Source organism: Lytechinus pictus, chromosome 11, assembly GCF_037042905.1.
Source record: "Lytechinus pictus isolate F3 Inbred chromosome 11, Lp3.0, whole genome shotgun sequence".
NCBI lineage: Eukaryota > Metazoa > Echinodermata > Echinoidea > Temnopleuroida > Toxopneustidae > Lytechinus > Lytechinus pictus.
The window spans coordinates 4,575,889-4,599,532 of NC_087255.1; the positions used below are offsets into that span (position 1 = coordinate 4,575,889).

At 35.6% G+C, this 23,644-nt stretch overlaps 1 protein-coding gene across 3 annotated transcripts in view; it reads right to left on the reverse strand.

The window, feature by feature from the left end:
- Positions 1-22,847, reverse strand: part of LOC129271311 (low-density lipoprotein receptor-related protein 4-like) — a 28,304-nt gene extending 5,457 nt beyond the window's left edge. For 2 of the 3 annotated variants that reach the window (XR_010295086.1, XM_064106526.1), the window contains exons 1-7: positions 22,636-22,777; positions 9,810-10,058; positions 9,005-9,167; positions 7,946-8,076; positions 6,509-6,766; positions 6,067-6,177; positions 4,432-4,620 (exon numbers count right to left, since the gene is read on the reverse strand). Coding sequence is in view for 1 of the 3 variants with exons in the window: in XM_064106526.1 (XP_063962596.1) it covers positions 4,432-4,620; positions 6,067-6,177; positions 6,509-6,766; positions 7,946-8,076; positions 9,005-9,167; positions 9,810-10,058; positions 22,636-22,705 (1,171 nt within the window). In the remaining 2 variants the exon portion in view is untranslated. Of the gene's footprint in view, positions 1-4,431; positions 4,621-6,066; positions 6,178-6,508; positions 6,767-7,945; positions 8,077-9,004; positions 9,168-9,809; positions 10,059-22,635 lie in introns of all 3 variants that reach the window. The other variant, XR_010295085.1, reaches the window with a different exon arrangement.
- Between the last annotated feature and the right edge of the window lie 797 nt (positions 22,848-23,644).

Genomic DNA, 23,644 nt, shown 5'->3' on the forward strand with positions numbered 1-23,644 from the left:
GTAGGTACCAGTGCCGCCGGCAATGGTGAAATGATTCACTCATAGAAACCCATGCAAAAGACACCCCCCCCCCCCCCACACACACACATCCACCCAAAATTATATATACAAACACACGCGCGCGCTCCATAGGTAACCGAAGTGACACGACATTTGCTCAGGGCCGTAGCCAGAAGCATTTTGTTGGGGGGTGTACCAGCTAAATTTGCCAACTAAATTTGGCGTGACAGCGCCAACGTGAGCATAGGGGGAGTCTGATGGGGGATGTGCCCCCCCCCCTACAATAATCACGTGCTAAAAGATTTTGATTTTTTAGAATTGAATTGGTGGCATTTGGTGAATACTTTAAAGTAAATTATACAAAGATATACAAAGATATTTGCACTTTAAAAATAAACATTTTGGATCAAAATAGAAAGGCTAGTGTGCCGTAGTTGCTAACTTGCAGTATAATGATATACCCTATGCATTAATAATATCAAAATCAAAGATTTGTTAATTTTTAATTGACCTTCTGTGCAAGATGTCTCAACTAAAATTTCAAGAGTGCTACTGCTAACAGTTGCGTACAGTGGTTCACGGCATTGGGGGGGGGGGCACCAGCAAAAATTTAGAGTCATTAAGAGGGCGCCAGGTATACTGACCTGATAGAGACGTTTTAAGGACTGTGTCATTTAACGGATATGTATCTTAGTGATCAAATAATGCGAGCGCGAAGCGCGAGCTGAAAATGTTTGATATTCAGTCCTAAAACGGGACATTATAAGCAAAGTTTTGTAATCATGATACGTACCTGTCTTACAAAACAAACAATGCGAGCGCGAAGCGCGAGCTGAAATTTTTTGTATAACTTAACCCTAAAAAGGGACATTTTCAGGACTATCTTTTGGAATTTATGAAGTGCGTACGTATCTCATCATAGTCATCTAATGCGAGCGCCAAGCGCTTGCTGATTTTGTTAGAATTACACTGGCACATGAAGCACATTTTGTGTGGTCATTGTAATCATGAACATGATACGTATTTCACTAATGAAATATTGCGGGCGAGAAGCGCGAGCTGACAATTTTAGAAATTCAGACCTGAAGAGGGGCATTCTATGGCTTGTTTGTAGGAATTTACTATTTCACTAAGTAAGTGATGCGAGCGCGAAGCGCGAGCTGAAAATTTGTTATAATTAGATCAGAAAAAGGGACATTTTAAGGACTGTCTTTAGGAATTCGTGCGCTGCAAAAACGCTGGTGTTGATATAACACCAGCCCGGTATCTTTATCGGTCCACACCAATGCGAACGTAAGCACAGACTGGAAATGTTTTATTAAGGCCTTAAAAGGGGGCAATCACTTTAAGTATGTAGTCATGAAAAAAGCATATGTCACTACATAAAACAATGATAACTTGAAGTGCGAGGAGATAGTTTTTTGCATAATCTTTATGGACTTAAAATACAACAGGACTTAGTCAGACAATGCGAGCACCAGGAATGATGCAAGCCCAACCTGCCCCCATCCCCACCCTCAGCACCATCTGACACCATAAATAAAAAAAAAAGTTTAGTAAAAATAACTTAGAACATTTTTGTGTTTGTTGCCAACTGCAAACTTGTAGACAAGTCTACAAGTTGTAGACTTGTCTTCATGAATTTGCCAACTGCAGAGTTACCATTTTTTAAAGTCTTGTGTTCTGTTCTTTTCAGATCTGAAACGGGGCAGTGCCAGTACTTGTACATCACTTTGCTGACTGGTAGAGCGTATAGTGTTCTGCCACTTTAATAGACCCACTTTATAATTTGCCAACTATACTTTGGCTTTGATTATTCAACTTAAACCTTGGAAATTCATCCCACCCAATATTTATGTACCTAGTCTTGCCTCTAATTTTACAAAACTAATGTGTTTGTTAAATCGTCAATAATTGTGGTATAATTTGCAAACTAACAAGCTTGTTCATATTGGGGGAGGACCGGGGGCTTACTTTGTGTGTTATTATAGCTCCATCTGTTTTGTACTTAGTATTTTGCTGACTAGTAGGGCTCTAAGTCTGGCTACATGGACTTGGATTTGCCAATTGGTTGTCTTTACTCTAAAAGTCGTAACCTTCTTCGAAGTTAGTACCCCTATTTTTCTTTCCTTTTCTTTCTTTCTTTCTTTCTTTCTTTCTTTCTTTCTTTCTTTCTTTCTTTCTTTCTTTCTTTCTTTCTTTCTTTCTTTCTTTCTTTCTTTCTTTCTTTCTTTCTTTCTTTCTTTCTTTCTTTCTTTCTTTCTTTCTTTCTTTCTTTCTTTCTTTCTTTCTTTCTTTCTTTCTTTCTTTCTTTCTTTCTTTCTCTCCCCCCTCTCTCTCTCTTTCTTTCTTTCTTTTTCTCCCCTATCCTCCATTTTGCCAACTGGTACATGATTTTGCCGACTGCCACGAATGTTGGGGGGGTGTCACACCCCCCCCCCCCCCCACACCCCCCTCTAGCTACGGCCTTGCATTTGCTCCTGGCTTTATTTCGTCTAAGATGTAGGATTAGGGTTGCCATAGGTTTTTATGTTAGGTTTAAGCTTAGGTTTAGGATAAGGTATAGTCTGTGTTAAACTCAGGGTTGAAGTTGGCGATTCCATAAGTGTGTGTAATTCACAGCGGAGCAATTGTCGCAGGAGCAAATGTCATGGAACCAAAGTTCACATACCCTCTCACCCCCACACACACACACACGCACCTCCCCTCACATTCCCACACACACGCCCAAACCAGTAAGCCTTCACACATTGCCATTTCTTATTCAGATTTCTATCACTCCTAACATATATTCTGTTTGCTGACGATTCTAATATTTTTTTCTCCCATAAGGATCCACGCCATTTGCTTGCCACCATTAATCACGAACTAGTACATGTATCTGAATGGATCAAAGCTAATAAACTATCCCTTAATCTCCAAAAAACAAATTATATGCTCTTTAGTAATATCATAGATGAACTTCCAGGTAATATAATTTTCGAAAATACTAATTTACAAAGAGTTGGCAGTACTAAATTTCTTGGGGTAACCATTGATAATAATCTTTCCTGGAAAGAGCACGTTGATCACATTTGTAAAATTATTTCGAGAAATATTGGTATCATAAACAAAGTAAAATTTTTCTTTCCCACTCATATACTATTTAATTTGTATTCAACTTTGATCCTGCCTCATTTAAACTACGGTATAACAGCATGGGGGAATTGTGCTGACTGCCTCCTGAATAGAATTTTACTTTTACAGAAAAAGGCTATTCGTATTATTTGTCATGCAGATTTTCGTTCACACACTGACGAACTTTTCTATAAATATAATATTTTGAAGATTGGTGACTTGTATCGATACAATCTCGGAAAACTCATGTATAGTTTAGATAAAAATGAACTTCCAAATATTTTTTATTCCATGTTTACAAAAAATGTCGATATTCATCATTATCCTACTAGGTCCGCCGGGCTCTTTCATCCACCAAGAGCTAGAACCATCCTTTTAAATAAAACATTTATTTTTACAGGTATCAAACTTTGGAACTCCCTTATAGAATCATTACGTAACAAGCCAACACATTTAAGTTTCAGTCGAGGGTTAAAGAAAATTCTTATCCTTGGGTATAAACCCCAGAACTTAAACATTTCTGTATAAGCAGCTACCACCTCTTGTTCTTCTTCCCTTCTTATTTTCTTCCTTCTTCTCTTTCCCCCTCCCTCTCACATTTCTTTTTTTTCTCTCTCTCTCTTCCTATCACCTTAATGTCTAGTTCTATTGCTTTTCTTATTTTCCTGTTTGTCTATATTTCATAGTTTGTTTTGTTTTGTTTCTTTTCCTTTTTTTCTGTCTTGTCCTGTTTTGTTTTTGTTTGTGTGCCTTTTTTGTTTTTGTCTTTGTTTTGCTTTTAGTATCTGTCCTGTCTTGTCCAAGTGATTGTCTGTTCACACACTCCTGAACTCATGTATTTTTTTTTATACAGCAGGGGTATATATGATATAATATTTTTTGTTAATTGTAACATAGTAGGCATAAAAAGCTTGACCCCACTAGTATTCTTTTTCATTGTACAAACCTTTTTAATTTACGATTTGAATTTCATTGATCAAAGATATACTTTAATTAACTATTTATTGCAGGGAACCCATACTAACAAGCTTTGCTTTCCAGTGGGTTCCCTTTTTCATTTCTGTATATTATACTTTTGTGTTTTGCTATACATTGTAACTTTTGTTAAATTTTGGAATGAAAAAAAATAAATGCAATCAATCAAACATTTCGACATCTAATATTTTTCTCTTGTAAGTGCACACTATTATTATTAACATCTGTATCGTTATTTAATATGATGATGATAATTATGATTATCATTATTATGGTTATTATTATTTATTATTGCTATCCTAATTTTGAGTTTTAGTTTTGTATTAAGATTTGCGATACCTGCTGCTTCTGGAGAGCTGCAATCGATTGGTTCACGATCAAAATCCCCCGTATAACCGTTACAGATCCACTCAACTTGGTCATTGCCATTGTCACACACGACTGTCACTGTAGTACTTGATGAGTAGCTGTCGCTAGGGTTGACGAATGAGGCCATTGACGGGGGGTCTGGCAGGGTACACGTAACACCTGAAAATAGGGGCATGAAATATAATCAATATAATTATCTTTGGTGTTAAAAAAAACATTACCTAAGATGATAACTATATAGCATACACTTGCTTATACGCTAATTACTCACTTTATCAGAATTATCTAAGAGATCTACAACGATGCATCATTAACCTGGCTTTAGTAGTGCACCTGCACGCTTTGCGTTTAAAGGAATAGATTCTTGCCAGGTACCGATTTATTCATCACTTGTTTTGAGTGGAGCACAATTTCAGTAAATTTATAGCTGGAGAAAAATACACCATACACGCGAAAATCCAGACCCACCACGAAGTAGACTATTTTTTCTAATGCGGGCCATATAAGACCATGATTGCTAAATCGCATCGCATGTACGATAGTGATCCCCCCCCCCTCGATAGGGTTTCGAGAAAGAAACTACCGCATTATTACATTACCTGATCAGGGGTATCTCGAGAGAAACTACTGTAGTTACAATCCCCTGATCGGGTTTCTATAGAGAAACTAAGGCGCTTTTTGGAACCCTATACCTAATCAGAGATATCTCGAAAGATTGAACTATACCGCACATGAAATAGCTATACCTAATCAGGAGTTTTAGAGAGAAACTAACGCATGCGCGATCGGATCGTTGGAAGACCAGAGAATTTTCGAGAGACACTACCGCACATGAAGTAGATGAAACTATACCTGATCAGGGATTTCTAGAGAGAAACTAACGCACGGGGGATCTTTGGAACTCTACCTGATCAGTGATATCTCGAGAAACTGAAACTACCGCACATGCCATAGTTGGAACTACACCTGATCAGGGATTTCTAGAGAGAAACTAACGCACGCGGAATCGTTGGAACTCTACCTGATCAGAGAAACCTCGAGAGACAGAAACTACCGCACGTACATGCAATAGTTGGAAAAATACCTGATCAGGGATTTCTAGAGAGAAACTATACGCACGAGCGATCATTGGAATTAACTCTACTGATCAGGGATATCTCGAGAGACAGAAACTACCGCACATGCAATAGATGGAACAATACCTGATCAGGGTGTCTACAGAAAATGATAATAACGTACGCGCGATAGTTGAAACTCTTCCTGATCAGTGATATCTCGATAAACGGAAACAACAGCTCATGTAATAGTTGGAACTAAACCTGATCAGGATTTTCTAGAGATAGATCCCGCACGTGCGCATGTTAAGACCACCTGATCAGATGTTTCTAGATGTCGAGAATTCTTGCAAGTGCTCTTTAGCTAGGGCACCTATTAAAGGTTTCAGGGTAGTCAGGCCTGGCTCATTTGGATGTTTTGAACTGTACCACTACTATATACGATGCAAGTTTCATCATGAAGTCCTTCCCTAGCTAAGCCATGTTATCAAGTGTTTTGATAAGCACGGTTGCCGCACACGATTGAACTGCAATGAATCCATGCACTTACGTGTGAGACAGTTGAACCCCTCCCATCCAACTATGCAAACGCATTCTGGAGTATCATACGCGATCAACTGACATCGACTGTTACCAATGCAGGGTGTATCACAGGTTAAGTCTGGAGAGAGAGGGGGGAGGTGAGCAACAATAAATCATGTCAATGGGAGAGAAAAAGATACGTCGATCTTAATTGAAGTTATAGCCTATATACAACCAGAAGAATCATGTCTGATCTTCTTTTTTAATTCCCTGTTCATTGTAATGCCGATAGTCTCACTGATATCCTGGAAAATGATTATCGGTTAAAAAAGACCCGACCCACTCCCCCGTCCTTGTAATTGGGGAGCTATAAGCAAATAGTGATTTTTCATCGTTGACTATTGTTATAAGCTACCGAAAACCTTGCTCCTTAATGGCTGAGGCTACATAAAACACCCCCCTTTTCTCACCTGCATAGATCTTGACATGTGTAGGTGACCCTTCTGTAAATCCAGTAACCTCCCTGATATCCTCAACCCCGATTTCAGACGCATGAAGACCTCGCGACGAGAAGTCGGTAAAGTAGATTGAGTTGAAATAGAGTGAGATGCCAAAGAGGGTTAAGTCCCCACTTACGGCGTAAACGTGATCTCTCCGGTCGGATAAGTCATCGAGATCGATCGACTCTATGACATCATGAAAACCTTCCGTCCAGTACAAGCGTTGTTCTGTATACGAGAAGAGGTTTACATTATACCGGAGTTGGCAGAGGGTCTACGATTTAATTCAATTAATTTTTATTCAATCATTTAAAAATGAATATGCAAACCAAAATATATACAAATCATACATGAATGTACAAAATAGTTTGAATGATTAGGGTGCCCCTGGATAAGGGACCCTAGATATTAAGATGGTGCTGCTGGGTATGCAGTATGAGGAGATTGAAAACCGTGATTGAATCCAAATGCTCTAGCCAACACGGAATCAACGCAATTTTGTATGAATAATAAACTTTTAGGACAGAATTCCCACTCGCAGAAGGACTTTGAGATGCGGAAAATACTGTCTCCAAAAGCGTTGGCAAATCGTAAGCTCTCTTTAAATAATAATAAAATATGCGGAAGGAGGTTAGAGCCCAATGACATAATGTTTGACGTTGATAAGAAATTGGAAACGTTGGTTTCTAGTACATGTAGTTAATTTCAATAATAATAATTATAATAGGCATTTGTTTAGCACCATCTACCTAGAAACAATGTATTCCGAGGCGCATTGATATTAATGTCATTATTACCCTTGCTTTAGTTCGAGCTGCCTTTCAGCGCTCGTGCATTCAGACAATTATTCCTGCCGGGTCGGTTGCGAATTTCTTGCTGAAGGAAAACGCGCCATGGCTGGGATTCGAACCCACGACCCTGTGTTTGAAAGGCGAGAGTCAGATCCACTGGACCACGACGCGCCCACATTACTGTTCCTGGTCAGTCTTTAAAAGGCATGTCCTTTTGAATAACCATTATTAAGAAATCCTGAAACGTTAAGGTGAGGACATAATGAGCTTATAAATCAATTATGTTCATAAGATCACTTTCATTTTCTATCGAAATGTACAAAATGTGTGTAAACGCCTGGCTGGCATGTTCAGGACGTCACATTCCAGTCGGTTACTATTACTTTTGTCTGAATTTTGTTGTGGATGCCTTGCTTTGATGTATGTTTGCAGAGCGTGTTTCTCTTGACATAATCTATCAGTGAACAGAAAACGAGTTTGCTATATTATTCTTTCGCTGAGTTTAAAAGCGTTGGTCTGTTAGTTATTACGTTAAACTCATGTTCTGGAAAATACTTCGTGTTTCAACTCTAAATGCTTAAATGACTTTTAAAAAGCCATTGCATTGTACATGTACCTTGTGAATCAAGGGCCACTCCGTAAGGTTGTGTAAGGGATGCTGTAATCAACTTTCTCCGATCGGAACCATCTTTGTTTGACATTTCAATCTTTCCAGTTGTCAGACCTTCGTCACACCAATACAGTTTTCTTTTAACATTACAAAAAGTGATAGCAATAGTTATGTTTGCATCAGTCAGTAAACGTAAGGAGTCAAAGGATTCACTCGAGATTGCGTGGATTTAAAGTAAATAATTATGAATTGTAGATAGGGACCGATCGAATTCTGGATTTGGTTTTAATGCCCAAAATAACTTTTGAATATTTTGAGATTGAGAATGAATCTTTAACATTAAGACGAAATCCTGTATTCGATTTGTTCCTGACTAAACATCCTAAAATCCACCTGGACTTATTTCAAACTCTGGCAATTTTATGAATGGTGTCCTTGAAACACTAATTCAGGCCTATTCATATCGATGCAGGGTGTTTTTATTTTGCTGTTGAAAGTGTCCAGATAAGTTTTCGTTACGTGGATTTTAAGATATTTTTTAAAAGAATATTTCTCATCGTGCTTATTAAAGTTCCACCCACTTAAAAGAGAGAGTCCCAGACATTATTCTAGCCGTAATATCTGGGGCTCTCTTTTAAGTGGAACAAAATGAACAGTGGTATAAAGCTATGCTAGAGAACTACAGAGAGTATAATATGAGGAGGGGGTTGGGGTAGAAGGAGAGAGGACCTAGTGTGTTTGTGCTTATGCTGACACTTGTTTAATGTAGCATTTTGTACATATTTGTAGTCGATATATCTGTTTATCATGTATTCTCCTTTGTCATTTTATACATTTAGATCTACATCTTATTTAGAGGTATAGGGCCCCACTCACAAGCTGTGCTTCTTCGGGGTCCTAGAAAACCGTTCATATTGTATCATGTATTCTTTTGTACCATCTGATCATTGATTTGTACTCATAATATGTCTGGTTTTTTAATAAATAAATCTTGAATTTGAACTTGAAGAGAGAAAGTGCGACTAGGCTGAATAAGATTTTGCCATGTTTTGTACCCATACCTACCCTCTTTTTTGAGAAATGGTTATGCTCCATGGGAGATAAAGACCACTACTTATAATAGTTCGGCGGTTACTCCCGTCCAGACTAGCACTCGTAATACGTTCTAGCAGTATATCCGTCCAATACAATCGGCTCGCCGCTAGATCTAAGACTATCCCTTCTGGGGCTTAATGGGTAAGAACGAAACGAAAAATCAAGAAATTGTGAATTCGGTGAAAGAACACATCAAGCCAAATTGTAGAGTTTAGACATTTTCTTGAAATAAAGAGCCCATGCAAACCTGTTTTTCGTACGTGCAAAAGATGTATGCCTAAGAGAAATAAAACTTTGCCATCAGATTTTCATGAATAAAACAAAAATAATCATCATCTTCAGTCGTCTCTTTCATTCAATAATCCTTTGAGATAAAGTCTAATCGGCCTCTTATGTTTTGGTCCTGAAAGTTTCCATTTGGGCCTCGATTGCGCGATCACGTTACGGCAGAATAAAATAGAAACATGTCTTTCTAATTCTTGTATCAGGGTTTGGTGGTGTCAAAAATAAGGTATTTACATCATCCCTCTATTTCTTGTTTTTATCCAAATGATGGTGATATTAACGGGGGCAGTGGCAATGGTGCAATTGAATGAAGGTAGTTACGATGAGGGAAAGTTGGGGGAGAAGTCGAACAAAAACTACAATTGAGTCAGTGTGCTGAAAGAATCTTAAGGCTTATTCAACTGAACAAATGTTAAACGAACTGAATAATACCAAGTAATCCACAATTGCTGAATGAACGAATGAACTATTTTTTTTTAGCAGTACTTACTTCCAATGCCTTGGTTTTCGTTAACTATTATTTCTTGCCCCGACCCATCGATGAAAGCCCGACTGATTCTTTTAGTCTCCTCATCAGTCCAATATATCCTGTTGGTTCGATAATCGTAGTCAATGCCTACGGGAGCCTCAACGCCTGCCAGGTCGATTTCCTCGATGTCCTCCCCATAGAAATATGGGCCAGTGTTCTCGCCGACGAAGACCTTGCCATGAATCACGTCTGTTATGAAGATTTTGTCAGCTGGGCGGAAATCGAAGCAGTGTTAACAAATTAACGATAATGATCATATCATAAGAAACAATTCTACAACTAATAATACCACCACTACCACTACTACTACTACTACTACTACTACTACTACCACTACCACTACTACTACTACTACTACTACTACTACTACTACTAAAACTACTACAACTAGAATTACTAAAATGAAACCGCTCTTAGGCCTCAATATCAATACAGGGTGTTTCTTTAAAAAAAGGTAATCGAAGATCAAAGGTCATCTGTATCAAGAATACATGATTTATTCTTGTTATATGCATTCTACCTAATTGAGTAACTCATCAACTTTAATTTGACAACTTGCTTATGTCATGATTGGCACAGGTCACAGAGTTATCGTTCTTCAAATGCGAAGGGTACATAACCAAATTTTTCCAAGTTTTGAGTTTCAATGAACATGTATCCATATTTTAAGATAGAGGCAAAATTATGATTGATTGTCTTTTATTTACAATCCCATTTTTTATTCAAATTTTCCTCCTAATATTCCATTTGATACAGTACACGTATGGGAGAAAGTATACAAATGTGTAAAGTTATACATGTACAACGGCTTTGGCAACTCTTTTATTTAAATATTGTAAAGAAATGGATGAAGAGAACAATGGTATATATATATATATATATATATATATATATATATATATATATATATATATATGCATCAGCTGGATCAAAGCTATTGCTTAAATGCATCACATGTATGGGACACACACACGCGCGCGCACCCTCCACACACACACACACATAATTATATAGCATCCTCTCAATATAAATATATATATATATATATATATATATATATATATATATATATATATATATATATATATATATATATATATATATATATATATATATTTATATTGAGAGGATGCTATATAATTATGTGTGTGTGTGTGTGGAGGGTGCGCGCGCGTGTGTGTGTCCCATACATGTGATGCATTTAAGCAATAGCTTTGATCCAGCTGATGCAGGGCGGCTTGTCATTGTTCAAAACTCACCTACACCCGACAACGGAAAATGTAATTGGTGGTGTCGAAAAATCTGTTATCTGACGGTCAATTGGATCGGGATCGCCCTAGCAACTAACCAGTCTCTGTGTTCTATTGGTTAAGGCACCGGCGTTCAAAGCTGGGGGCCCGGGTTCGATTCCCGGCAAAGACATTTTTCGGCATCACCAATTTTTCCAAAGGGCAGATAACTCTGGGGAACCTTGATTTAAGCTTCGCCTTCCATTGTTCTCTTCATTCATTTCTTTCAAAACAAATTTAAATACAAGAGTTGCCAAAGCTGTTGTACGTGTATAATTTCAAATACCTTATCATTTTAAAGCATATTGCACACTATGTGATCCGATTTCTTAGTAGATCACATTTTACATTAAATGTGAAACTTCCATGAAGTAAAATCATTTCATTTGAAGTGCGGCATAATGTTAGGAATAATAAAATCATAATTTTGCTTTGTGGAAGCCCTGTGGTCGGAGTGATGTCCAGATCGGCTCCAAGTTGCAGCTGATGATGACGTCATTAAATTTTGGATTTGAATTTGCTGTTTTTTCCTACAGGGAGGCTCGAACTAGACTTAATTTTGATGTCAGTAGTCCTATCACAATTCTGAACTCTGATTGCTAAGATTTAATTGGTTGGAATATTCATATCAAAAGTTATTACAATTTCTTTGAAATTCGGATCACAACGAATCGCATAGTGTGAGCCTGGCTTAAGTTTTATATCCCTGAAGAAGACGTGGGGTTGCATCGAAAATTCGGAATATACTGTACATCAATTGGAATTAACTTTTTGTTGAAACTTAATGCATTATCACCGGTGTTGTAGCTGGGGTCCGTGTTCAAATCCTGGCAAAGGCATTTTTGGCCTCAGCATATTTTCGAAAAGGGAGGAGGCCTATACAGCTCTTGCGAATCTTGATTTAAGTTACCCCTATAATTCTTTTCTATTCCCATGTTATCAACAGCACATTTGTCAAAAGTGGATACGCCGTGGAGCGTTATAATTTTCACCCATGGGCATTTTCACGGTAACTTACATTACACGCCACAATGTTTTCACACCTTCCATTGTGTGTATCTCTAAAACAACAAATGATGGGAGCTTGCTTTTGATAGAGTTAATAAAGTGAACCTTGCTGTGTACTCTGATACTAAGTTTTCCTATGTAACCACATTTTTTTACGCATCAGCAAGCAAAAATGTGTCGGTAACTGACATTACGCAAAAGGACATGCAATTTCAGGGTGTTCATTAAAATTGAAATATCTCATGTCCCTGAGTAGATAGAGAAATAATTTGAATATGTAAATATACCTCCGTTACTAGGTTAAGATGTGTCAAAATATTAAACAATTCGTTTTTGTCTTTTGGGGACTATGATAATTTTTCCACAACCATGCTGGTAACTGACATTACGGTAACTGACATTACACTTAATTTGCCATAGAGATAACACATGGAAGTCAAATGTGTGGAATCATTGCATTGTATCTTCTGTGCAGGGCTTCACATGAAAGTGAGCTTGAGGTGGAAGTATACCCGAGTTTTTAGGAACATTTCAATGAAAAAACTTTTTCTTTTTCTTAATTCCTTTCTTTGATTTGAACATTTTTATCATTACTTGTCGGTAACTGACAATACACATTAACATTTACCAGTGCTATATGATTTTCAAAGGCATAATTTTCTTGGTACTTATATGTACGGCTTTTTAAAATCATAAAAGTTTCATAATACTTCACATTTTTAATTATCAAAAGATAAGAAATGTATGTTTTACTTACTCGGGGGGGGGGGGTGGGGTCATAGCAGCTACATGTTTTCCTATAGTAATTTAATATTGCATTGACTGTACACATGGATTTTTCTGACTATACACCCATAATACATAATATATTCATCAGTTTTATATTGACTTTTTAAACCTTTTCCTTCTCCAATCTCCCCCTCCCCTCAAAAAAGGCAAAATGAATAAGGGTCTCCTCCCCTAGGCTACATGTACCCCTCCCCCGAATCTCACGCAGCCATGTAGTTTTATTGATTTCTATTCTGGTCAGTGTAAGCAATGCTTGTTCATATCTGTCGGATTTCAATTCTCTTCATAATTTGTTTAATCATTTTCTTAGCTAATTTCTTTTGTAAGCTGTCAACAAAAAATAAACTCAAGCTTCTAAACTGAAACTGAACTAATTGTAAATTAGAAAAAAAACACTACAGTTTTAGTAGATCCATGCAACATTGATCAGAACTGTCAAATTTCACTTTTCATCTATACTTGCAAACCAAAAAAAAAATTGTATCACACATCCACACTACTAACAGGTATAAAATCCAGGAATTTACTTTTAGCGAGGCAATGCTCAAAAGAATCCTAGAAACTAAAAAAGGGACCCTGGAAATCCCCTTCATCACAATGTTAAGCTTAAAAAATGTTGCAGATTTAGGCAATAGGTTGGGAAAAGTACCCCCTACCCCCCCCCGAAAACCAAATTTAAAATTGTCTGATACAAACAATTAGGTACTTGGTAAGTGCATGTACAAAACAATTTCATAGTAATTTTTTTTTGCACGATGGGAATGCAACTGATTCAGCCCCCCTTTATGATCTCGGCCGTCGATCGCGCGATCGCAACGAAAATTGGCACGCGCGTTACCCATGGCATTATCTACAAAACTATAAAATCAAATTCTGCAAAAAATCTCATTGCTGATTAATTATGCTAATTTATGCGTAAAATCATAAGTTTGATCTAATTAATAAAATAATGACCCTAAAATGCTAATTTTTGTTTCACATATTCTAGATAGGCATCTGATCAAGTTTATTTTCTTATGTATTCTATTGTTTTCTAAATTTCTTATGTATTTCTTTGTTTTTTTACTTTTTTTTAATTGTTTTTTCGATGGAAATTGTCAGGGACTTTATTTTGGCCCTATACAAGATAAAATTAATTGATTTTAGCAGTAAAAGGAAAAATAATGATACACTTTATGAATTTTTGCTGAAAACACTATTTGCATTGGATTTGTACACAAATTCACGTTTTTGAGTAATTTTGGGTCTGCATGCACTTACAAAATGTTGCGTAATTTCGGAACCGTGTACCCGGGGGTCACAATTTTGGTCTCAAAAGTTGCTCGAGACTTGAAGGTAAAAAGTCAGCGAGCGACGCGGTCAAAAACATTTGAGCAGTGGATTTATCGCAAAAAATGTCGAGGGGGGGCTGAATCAGCCCCCCCCCCAGTCTCCTTAGGGTTAAATAACAAGTATACAATATTTCTTCACCATAAAATTGACCACATATTTGCATTTCAATATTGGTAACCAACGTTTTATCATGGTAACTGACATTACATCTCGGTAACTGACATTACATTTTCCACTTGGTAACTGACATTACATATAATTAAAGGTACCCTATGGCTTCATTGTTAATTGGTAATCTTTAATTTTGGTGTAGAAGGGAGGGGTGTTACCTAGAGAGGAAATCTACCAAGTTTCATATAATATATCCTCTTTTCCAGGAAATGAGAAAAAAAAGTTCATGTTTTCGGTAACTGACATTACATACCATATCACATACTTCATCAATGTTTTTTTATCAGATGAATGAATTACTGGTGTTTCTTTCTGTGGGATTTAAAAAAGTGTTATAATAGCAAGCTAAATCACAGGCGAAAACATCATGATCAAACCTGTTCTTTAAAAATCTGTCAAAACAAAATATGTATCAATATACTATTTTCAACACTAATTTGTATCCATACTTTGGCAGCCATTTTGAAATAAAAAATGGCTGCCAGACTCGGAAAAAAATTTTGTCTCAGAAACTTCAGGTCTTGTTTTATTAAAAAACATAAAGCATTTGACATGAATATCAACTTGATTTTTTTGCCTCTGTGTCCATCTGTGGTGAAAATATAGGGCTTTCATGCTAAATGAAATGAAAAATTAAACGAAAATTGAAAATGAGTATCCAGGGTCTTCCCAATCATTGTTATTTGAGTGTATTGATACACCCATTCAGAGCTTAACCAGTATTCTATGAGGCGCCGAATGTACCAATATTATATAGAACAATTATTTGTTATATAATCATTATTTATTAAATAATAACTATTATTTATATATAATTTACATTTTATTTGTAAATAACTACTATTATATAAAATATCCTTTCTAATTATTTATATATAATTCCAAGTAATACTTCATTATTTGTAAATAATAATAGTTCGACATTCCATTATTTATAAATAATGATTATTTGTTTTTCATTATTTATAAATAATGATTATTTGTTTTTCATTATTTATAAATAATGATTATTTGTTTTTCATTATTTATAAATAATGATTATTTGTTTTTCATTATTTATATATAATGATTATTTGTTTTTCATTATTTACAAATAATGATTATTTGTTTTTCATTATTTATAAATAATGATTTTTTTTTTTTCATTATTTATAAATAATGATTATTTGTTTTTCATTATTTATAAATAATGATTATTTGTTTTTCATTATTTACAAATAATGATTATTTGTTTTTCATTATTTATAAATAATGATTATTTGTTTTTCATTATTTATAGATAATTTGTTGAGTTTTCCATTATTTATAAATAATGATTATTTGTTAAATAATGAAAACGTCTACTTCATTAGTTATAAATAATTTTTTCGAGTGCACCATTATTCTCATTATTTATAAATAATCATTATTTAATGTTCGAGTTTTCCATTATTTATAAATAAAGATTATTTGTTAAATAATGAAATATCTACTTCATTATTTATAAATAATAATTTTGTTTCAATATCCCATTATTTATAAATAATCATTATTTATAAACAATTTTTACAGTTTGCCATTATATACAAATAATCATTATTTATATACAAATAACCATTATTTATTAAATAATGCCATTATTTATTAAATAATGCCATTATTTATTAAATAATGGAAAACTCGCTATAACATGCAAATGTGGGACCGCCCATGATATGAATATTCATGATGCGATTTCCTTTTTCGTGATTTTTCTTCACAAATTTTTGTCCATTTCCTCTTCATAATGACATTTCTTGAAGCAATTTTCTAGGGATATGGTCTGATTGTAATATTCTTCATTTTCTATATAACTTCGTCTTCGTAGAAATATCAAAAAGTGTAATTTTATACGATTTTTCCTACAGTTCACAATCCCCGTAGGCGCGCGTGTACGGTAGGGACAACCGGTGAATCGACGGAGTGCTCTTCATCGAAATACTACGTTGGTTGGTCCCCGGAAGTGGCGGGCGGAATTTAGCCCGAATCCTCGATGGAAGTCGATCAAGTGCATATGAGCTGAGAGAGTGAAATATCAGTGTACTTGTACAGGCCCTTCTACTTTTTATAAATATTTCTTGTTGCTTTTTTTGTTAAGTTAATTTTCCTGGTGTAGAGATAAGTTTCAGTTCTAATAATGCACTTCAAATACATTTTGGAGTGTCTGTTTGAGGCGTTTGGGGCGATTTCACCCTGGCCCCAAAATACTCGCAACGACAATACGGGGGCATGATGACCCCTAATTTTTTAAAAACTTATTTTTCTATTGAAAATTATCACAAAATTCACCAAAAGTGTGCACGAAAGCCTTCGTATTTCACTTTTAAAACTCCAAAAAGTGCCCAAATGACAAGCTTGGTCGCTTCGCCGTGTCGCTTTCAACTTGAGAACGTTTACGCGTCTCCTTCCCCCCCCCCCCTCCTCCGAAAGAAATTCTGTATACGGCCATGCTCTAAAGAGCCTGGCACATTGATTTATGTATACTTCATTTTCATTATTTTTATCTCATTATCATCATGGCCTTACGCAGAATTTTTTCCGGGGGGGGGGGGGTGGGGGGAGCAGGACGCGCGTAAACTTTCTCATAAAAATCTTGAGAAAGCGAAGCGACCAAGCTTGTCATTTGAGCTTGGTCGCGTCGCTGTCTCGCTTTCAAGATTTTTTTGAGAAACTTTACGCGCGTCCTAGCTGCCCCCCCCCCCCCGGTAAAAATTCTGTGTAAGGCCATGATGATAATGTGATAAAAATAATGAAAATGAAAAGTACATATAAATCAATGTGCCATATGCTCTTTTGAGCATGGCCGTTCACAGAATTTCTTTCGGGGGGTGGGGGCAGACGCGTGTAAACGTTCTCAAGTTGAAAGCGAGACAGCGAAGCGACCAAGCTTGTCATTTGGGCACTTTTCGGAGTTTTAAAAGTGAAATACGAAGGCTTTCGTGCACACTTTTGGTGAATTTTGGGATAATTTTCAATAGAAAAATAAGTTTTTAAAAATTTAGGGGTCATCATGCCCCCGTATTGTCGTTGCGAGCATTTGGGGGCCAGGGTGAAATCGCCCCAAACGCCTCAAACAGACACTCCAAAATGTATTTGAAGTGCATTATTAGAACTGAAACTTATCTCTACACCAGGAAAATTAACTTAACCAAAAAAGCAACAAGAAATATTTATAAAAAGTAGAAGGGCCTGTACAAGTACACTGATATTTCACTCTCTCAGCTCATATGCACTTGATCGACTTCCATCGAGGATTCGGGCTAAATTCCGCCCGCCACTTCCGGGGACCAACCAACGTAGTATTTCGATGAAGAGCACTCCGTCGATTCACCGGTTGTCCCTACCGTACACGCGCGCCTATGGGGATTGTGAACTGTAGGAAAAATCGTATAAAATTACACTTTTTGATATTTCTACGAAGACGAAGTTATATAGAAAATGAAGAATATTACAATCAGACCATATCCCTAGAAAATTGCTTCAAGAAATGTCATTATGAAGAGGAAATGGACAAAAATTTGTGAAGAAAAATCACGAAAAAGGAAATCGCATCATGAATATTCATATCATGGGCGGTCCCACATTTGCATGTTATAGCGAGTTTTCCATTATTTAATAAATAATGGCATTATTTAATAAATAATGGCATTATTTAATAAATAATGGCATTATTTAATAAATAATGGCATTATTTAATAAATAATGGTTATTTGTATATAAATAATGATTATTTGTATATAATGGCAAACTGTAAAAATTGTTTATAAATAATGATTATTTATAAATAATGGGATATTGAAACAAAATTATTATTTATAAATAATGAAGTAGATATTTCATTATTTAACAAATAATCTTTATTTATAAATAATGGAAAACTCGAACATTAAATAATGATTATTTATAAATAATGAGAATAATGGTGCACTCGAAAAAATTATTTATAAATAATGAAGTAGACGTTTTCATTATTTAACAAATAATCATTATTTATAAATAATGGAAAACTCAACAAATTATTTATAAATAATGAAAAACAAATAATCATTATTTATAAATAATGAAAAACAAATAATCATTATTTGTAAATAATGAAAAACAAATAATCATTATTTATAAATAATGAAAAACAAATAATCATTATTTATAAATAATGAAAAACAAATAATCATTATATATAAATAATGAAAAACAAATAATCATTATTTATAAATAATGAAAAACAAATAATCATTATTTATAAATAATGAAAAACAAATAATCATTATTTGTAAATAATGAAAAACAAATAATCATTATATATAAATAATGAAAAACAAATAATCATTATTTATAAATAATGAAAAACAAATAATCATTATTTATAAATAATGAAAAACAAATAATCATTATTTATAAATAATGAAAAACAAATAATCATTATTTATAAATAATGGAATGTCGAACTATTATTATTTACAAATAATGAAGTATTACTTGGAATTATATATAAATAATTAGAAATGATATTTTATATAATAGTAGTTATTTACAAATAAAATGTAAATTATATATAAATAATAGTTATTATTTAACAAATAATGATTATATAACAAATAATTGTTCTATATAATATTGGTACATTCGGCGCCTCATAGTATTCGAACAAAAGAGATCATGTTAGTATTAGGTATTTGCACGGTTAGCCAAGTTTTGAAAAGTCTATAAAAATTTTTGATTTAAATCATGATGTCTATATTTTGGTGTTAATAGGTGCTCTGAAGTCTTATCTGTTACATGCCATAAAAAAAAATAGTTTCGTTCATGCTTGAGCGAACGGGGAATGTTTTGTCTAGGGATAAAAAGGAGGCTTGCGCCAAAATGGCATAAAATGATAAATATGATGATCGGACTTTTTGCTAATCAGCAGACTTCCTCTTAATCTTTTCATTATCTTTGCCATAATTTTCAAATTATGCGGTCAAAATTCATTTTAAAATCTATTTATTTGCTTGAATTGTTCTGTTTTTTTTTTTATATGTTCTCTTTTAGCTTTGAATATTCCTTCTTCAAGCAAAAACAATATTTTTCAAGTATGGGAGAGCGTGTATTTTTTTCTCAAATCGTCTCATTGTGTGCTACAATGGGTATGGTGCCTTTTGAACAGTGCCATACAGATTGGCAGGGGCCGCCTCCCACACACCCCCGTCAATTAAAAAAAATCATGGAATCATGAAATATTTCCGTTATATTTTACCTCTAAACATGTATTTGCCGTTTCGACCCAACATTTCATTTGAACATTTTGTAGAAAATTTATTGGTGACAGCCCGCGAGACCGAAGGACCCCAATTTATTGGTTTGTTAGCTTGCTTATTTAATAAATAGTGATATTACTATAAAATGATGAATGAACTTTGTCAGAAGTGGACAAAATTGTATCTTAGAAATGAAAGATACTGTATTTTTCTTGTTCGTTAATCCGAAAACGTAAAAGGGTTCGTTAATCCGAACATTTTCGGCGTTATTCCGAAGGTTCGATAATCCGAAAACGATATGAGGTTCGTAATTCCGAAGGTTCGTTAGTCCGAAAACAAAGTGAGGTTCGTAATTCCAAAGGGTCGTTAATCCGAAAACGAAATGAGGTTCGTAATTCCGAAGGTTCGTTAGTCCGAAAACGTAATGATTAACGAACCTTATTTCGTTTTCGGACGAACGAACCTTCGGAACAACGAACCTTATTTCGTTTTCGGATTAACGAACCTTCGGAACGAACCTCACTTTGTTTTCGGACTAACGAACCTTCGGAATTACGAACCTCATATCGTTTTCGGAAATACGAACCTTCGGAATAACGAAGCTTCGGAATTACGAATGTATGCGGCAAATACAATAGACAAATTACCTATTAATGTAAAGCATGGGGTCTCCTCGTTCATTTGAAATAACTTGGATTATTCCTCATTCATGGATGAGTGAGCTAAAACAATTTGAAGAAAGGAAACCAAAAAGTCACTTGGTGGGCGGTATCTTAGTAAAAAGAAAATCACATTTTTGAAAATGTTTAATATCTGCTCTTTAATTTGATACCTGCATTACAAAAAAACGGTCCACGGTCCAATAATTTCATTAAGTGAAAAGCCATGCAGAAAGTCTTTTGTTAACTGTGCGATTGCTTCAGTGGGAAACCGGTGAAAACACGTATGTTTCACGAAATTATGCAAATACAAACATTGTCTCGAAGAAACATAACTTTGTTATTCCTTGACCATTTTCTGCGATATAGCTATCAAATTAAAGATATTGAACTTTTTAGGCATGTGATTTTCTTTTTGAAATTTTGATACCCCCGCCAAATGACTTTTTGCTATCCTTTCTTCATATTGTTTTTACTCACTCATGCGTGGATGCAAAATTTTGTATCTTTACGATGATAGGTCACTTGTTTATTGTATTTGTGATTAAGTTATGATAAATCATCGCTAAACCTCGGTTTCGTTTTTTGAGGGACGCACTGTATAACAAGATTTATGAAACATGCCCCTGGGCCTTTTAGACAAAATGGAAAAGCCATTTGATATCTAAAAATACAACAAATAATATAGGTATGACATACAGGCTGCCTGGGAGCACCCAGCTGGTAGACCGCATGCCTGGGTTGTCAAGTACAGTGTCGCGGTGAGACACGGAGACAATAACGAGTTTTCGCAATTACGACGGGGACTGATTCTAGAACATAGTATATACATTGGAAATGCCCGTCAAATCACAATAAAGTGCTGAAAGACCTTTTTCGGAAATTGGTGAACCGGGACAGCAGACCGTCCATCTAAAAGCCCCCTCACATCTGACAGAATGTGAGCGGACGAAGGGTGACGAATGGGAAAATGCACGAAATGCATGCGATTTCAACGAATTCAAATAGAATTTCCGTATAATCATGCGATCAGTAACTATTGTCAAATTTATCAAAGAACGGTAAGCGAATAATAAATATGACATGCGAAGGATATCGATTTTTCGGTTCTTCTCTTTGAGTAAATTGCAGCCGAAGGCGAGCGAAGAGTTAATCTAACCCAATAAGACGAACGAACAGTGAGCAATGATTTGACATGGCGTGCGATTAGAAACGAAGACGAGGGAATAGATCGGGCGTTCTTGTTCGTTTGTGTCATCGTGGTTCTTTTCGAGATCGGTCCACTTTGGCAAAAGCGCGATGAGGGACTATGCGCGACAATAACAGACGAACGATAAACTAACGATTACTGCAGACTAAATAAGAGACAAAAAACAGATAACCAACGATTTTTTTATTTATTTAAATAATCGCAGCTATTAGTTCAAAAGGTGTACGAACCCAAACACGCAGGGTAAATATGATTTACTATCAATTACCATTGAAAACGATTTTTTTTAAAATGCCTTTCGCCAGCCATCGAAAGGTTTATTTCAGGCAATTCGGTTAGGTGTTAGGGGGACGTTATTAAACGAAGCAACACAATGACAAACAATGAGTTACACCCCGAGGAGCGCACACAAACGTACAAGAACGCCCGATCTGTTCCCTTGTCTTCGTTTCGAATCGCACGCCATATCAAACAATTGCTCAATGTTCGTTCGTCTTATTGGGTTATATCTATCCGTCGCTCGCCTTCGGCTGCAATTTACTCAAAGAGGTGAACCAAAAAATCGATATCCTTCCTATGTCATATTTATCTTTCGTTTACCATTCATTGATAAAATTTGACAATAGTTACTAATCGCAGGATTTGACGGAAATTTTGTGAGGGGGCTTTTAGATTCGGAGCTGACAAATTATTTCAAATAGTTTGTCCAGAGTTACGAACGAAACTGCTCTTTTGATTTGCCAATCTTCTACAAAGACTGCATTATAATGAAGGGCTTTCGATAATGGGTTATCTACGTTCAAAAAGGCGTCTGCGGAGTGATTTGGAAAACTCCCCATCGTCTGCTGGGAAGATGAAGACGTTGTTCTTAACGATACGGCAGTATACCTTTATTCCGCAATCATAGATATCTTGATCGTAATATCTGGCACATGAGGCTTATCAAGTTCTAGCCATTCTTATCTGACCGACAGGAACGCAATAATGAATGCATTTAGCTGCAGATTTATTGATTTTCATTTTTAATCCTGGACAAATGCCCTTATTAATTATCGATAGTAGGGAAAAACTTACTGCACTGAATATCCAAGATACACTGGGATAAAAGCACAATTCCAAAGTTGAAGACAAGAAGCCGAGCCATTTTTTCTTCACAAATCGTAGAATAACGACATGGAGAAATGATTAATTTAGATCTGTGCGATTGGAAAAGTGATATTGAAATAAATGAAACGGGAGAGATACACTTTTGCACACGGGTCTCGACATGAGTAACCAATCACAATGTTTGTTAATCAATAATTGGATATTCATGTTTGAACCTACCCACATTGCAATAACATAAGCACAGGTTATGTGGAAGTGGAGGGGGCGGGTCCAGCCATAAATGGGAATGGTTCTCGATATGAGAGGCCAATCAAAATGTTTGAATAAACCCAAAGTAAATCAACAGGGGAAAAAATGAAATTGTTGACAAGGGGTTGCATCCAAAGCGGTATATTCCATAGGCAAAGTGCAATTGCACATTTCAAATATAGCAGTGGGACTTCATTTTTGGGAGTGTAGTACTGCAGTCAAAATTCCCCTACGGTCACCATACGGCGAGTCGAAAACAGCGGTTTCAAAATGGGTATTTCTGGGTGCAAAACAACACTGTAAAAAGCAATGGGTAAACTTTCTTCCACCACGAGGGTACAGGGTCCAACCAATTTTGGGGCAGTATTTTACCCTTTGCGGGAAGAATATTGTCCAGTAAGCATGGTAAGGTTAAAAAATAAGCAGCAATTACTTTAGAATAGGCACAATTGTATCAGCTACATAAGGATGGTTTATATAAATTAGATAAAACCGCTGTTTTCGACTCGCCGTACGGCGACCGTAGGGGAATTGTGACTGCAGCATAATTTTGGCCACTTTGGCAATTAGCTACATTTTACACCATCTTTGAGCGCAGAGTTACACATTTTTTAAGGGAAGGTGCAAAGTCACACATTTGGAACGGAAACATGAATGCACCCAAGAGGCGTAACTTTCACAATGGGTATTTCTGGGTGCAAAATAACAGAAACAGGGAGGTTTATTT